Source organism: Gobio gobio (genome assembly GCF_949357685.1).
Source record: "Gobio gobio genome assembly, chromosome: 19".
NCBI classification, from domain to species: domain Eukaryota; kingdom Metazoa; phylum Chordata; class Actinopteri; order Cypriniformes; family Gobionidae; genus Gobio; species Gobio gobio.
Window position 1 is genome coordinate 48,553,170 of NC_137112.1, and position 3,222 is coordinate 48,556,391.

General features: G+C 36.5%; 1 protein-coding gene across 2 annotated transcripts in view; it reads right to left on the bottom strand.

The window, feature by feature from the left end:
* klhl26 (kelch-like family member 26) overlaps positions 1-3,222 on the bottom strand; it is a 48,189-nt gene that overhangs the window by 44,724 nt on the left and 243 nt on the right. For both annotated transcript variants that reach the window (XM_079844508.1, XM_079844507.1), the window contains exon 2: positions 2,955-3,074. In XM_079844508.1, the coding sequence (XP_079700634.1) occupies positions 2,955-3,004 (50 nt within the window). In that variant the 5' untranslated portion in view covers positions 3,005-3,074. The remainder of the gene's footprint in view (positions 1-2,954; positions 3,075-3,222) is intronic.

Consider the following 3,222-nt stretch of genomic DNA (forward strand, 5'->3'; position numbering starts at 1 on the left):
CATCTACGTATACATCTATGACCACACTCAGTGGCTTATTATATTTTCCGAACAAGCAACCACATTTTTTTAACCCTTTGACTGTCACCCCCCTTTTTGAGAATGCACATGAAAATGCACTATCCAAACTTAAAGGGCTGTAATTCAAGAATGCTTTGGAATATAGACCAAAGTTTGGTCTCGTTTTAAAGACGACATTCTGCAGATTATTGCTGAAGTGAAAGCAATTCAAAATATGAAAGTATGAAATAGTTATGGAAGTTTAAATTTACTGTAAATGAAAAATACTGTACTAAATATTTTTTATTTCATATAAAATATATATTTTACAAAAAAAAATTTACTCAAATTACTATAAAATCAAAGCCATATGTCTAACCAATTTGTGTTCCAAATTTGAAGTTGATATCACAAAAATTGAAGTCCCCATGAGATTTTGTTTAGGGTGCTGTACCAAAAATAGCCACCGGGTGTCATTCAAATTCCATTTATTGTTGTTTTGATGCATTTTCCTGTAAATTTCTGTCAAAATATTACTTCCATCACAAAACAGTCACCAAATATGGACCCTTGAGACTCAGACCTTTCCGACAATATGCGTTTTGTCAAGATTGGAAAAGATTTTGAATATAAAGTAGTTAAAATAATTGTTGTAATATGAAACATGACAGCGCCCACTAGGGGAGGAGCCCACTAGAATAATTTAGAGTAACGTTTCCATGGCAACACAATGTCCGATTTCAAAACGGTTTTCACAGGATGAATTTTGAGTTTGTAAGCTTTCAAATGATACCTAATTTGTGATAATTACTTAAATATATGATATGAAAAAAGGCGATCAAAAAAAAGAGCACAAGGCGTCCCACCTGTGGAACGGTGACAGTTAAGAGGTTAAATAAGCCCAAAAAAACGCAACCCGAGACTCGTGATTTTTTTAACGCGACTTGCCAAATAAAGAAGCCCAAAGTCACGTGTTATACGCGGACTTGGCAACTATGGTACAGCACAGATCGCCCGCTTCCACTCTTGCTTTTTTTATACTCAAACATCTCCGCGTCTTATTGAGGGGTATAATAGTTGCGCGACACAACGAATCGATAATGAAATTCGTTGCCAACTCTTTTAGTTATCGAATTTTATCGATTCGTTGTTGCAGCTCTAATCGCGATACATATCGTAACTGTTTTATCACCCAGCCCTGCGCTAGAGGTCGGCTGTTCAAAACAAAGGCGTAGTTTGATGATGTCACGTTTGAGCGCGGAATCATGGGACATATGGGGCCCGTTCTTCGTACGTCGCTAACTCAGTTAGCTGGATTTGATTGTTGATGATTTGGCATGATTTTGGATTGTTTGGTTCTTCGAAGCTCATCCTGGACTTGTTGTCATAGCAACAGGTCCGTAAGCTTAAACCTGCTCGAGCGGCTTATTTCATGTAAACAGGATTAGATTCATCTTGAGGTGATACTTAAAATCTGTCCCAGCCACTGCTACTTTATTACAAGAGTTCATTACTGAACCAGGGGCAATAATAATAATTTTAAATAATAATAATAATAATATAAAAATGTTATATTGTAGGCTATATGTATATGAGAATGTATATAATATTATAATGTTGTTTATAATAATATAGACACAGCCACTTGATTGAGCGATTTATTTGTGATGGAATAATTACTTTATAATTTTATTGGAGGTTTACACACATGTTGTACAGTTACTCTGAGCCGTGCATTAATTTAAGTGATGACAGATATTATGGGATGGCTTGATGCAGCGCAAGAGATGCAGAGAATTTGATCTTGACCCTTAAGAAACTTTAATACTGTCACGTTACAAATCTGCTCCAAATTGAATTAAAAATTAAATTACAACATTTAAATAAAAATGTAAAGGGTGTACAAATACTGTATAAAATCGTGAATATAAATAATTGGTAATCATGTTAAAAAAACAAAAAACATTTATCATTAATCTATCAAAATCAAATCAAATCAAAATCAAATCACTTTATTTGTCACTCTACATATGCACAAGTGCAACAGTAGGTGAAATTCTTAGGTGCAGTTCCGAGCAACATGGTAGTCATGACATGACATGTACAACATTTAAAGCAGCATCAGATTACACTGATGCGCCCACAATTACTCACAGCACAGTAAACTCTACAATAAACAACTATGGTTAATAAACTTCATAAATCATAACTTTTATGTTGGTTTGGTGGTTTGGCTGTTTCCTTATAAAGGTCCAGAAATTCGTGGGGTTTTTATTGTATAATTTGTCAAGTTTTTTTGCCAGGTGGCTTTTTTAATTATATGATGTCATTACGTTGCTGTCTTGACGCCAGCCAATCGCTGCATTGCTGATTGTGGTTTCGAGTATCGATGCATCTGCCCTCTTCAGGGAACACAAGAACGCGCTGTGATCTGTGATCATTTAATCCAGATATTTTAATCCAATCCGCAAATTCGTCTGAAGAACCAAATTAGCCAGAGATCAGTTATCACGATTAAAAGATCTGGGATTTGTCAAATCATCTTAGATGTATTAAGCGAGGTACGAAGAACGGGCCCATGGTCTTCACCTCAGAATCTGGATAGGGCAGAAATCATGTTGATGGACGTGATTCACACCTAAAATAGCATCTTGCCATTTACAAATAGCTGGAAACATTTGGGATATTGTAAGTGCTTTGAACATGAAGTGTTTTACTGAAATAAATCTTACATAGTGCAGTTTTAAGAAGTGCTGGTCTAGTGTTGGTCTCACATTAGGTGGTCCTGACTACAACACTACTGAATGCACCTTTAATATAGAATAAAACCAATTGGATTCCACTTCCTATCCTAATGTTAGCACTTAACCCTGTTGTGCTTTGGAGCAGCCTCTCCCTATGCGTGCATTAAACGCATCGCATACAACATCTGACGATGCCTAACGTTAACTTACCTGTGTTGAGCTCGATCCACAGAGAACTCCAGTCCATCTGACTCCGCCATGCTCAGCGAGGATGAGGATGAGGAAGGTCATCATGTGCAGAAGCCCAAATTACTGCTAACCATGCTTAATCTTTATAAAAACAGGAAACACAACACATGCCAATGACACAAAACAAAGTGCATAGGCTGCTACTAGACAACGAGAACATTAGAAAGGAAGGTAATGATTTCTATTATGATTATTGTGCAGTCCAGGAGGTGCTGAAAGAGCTGCTCAC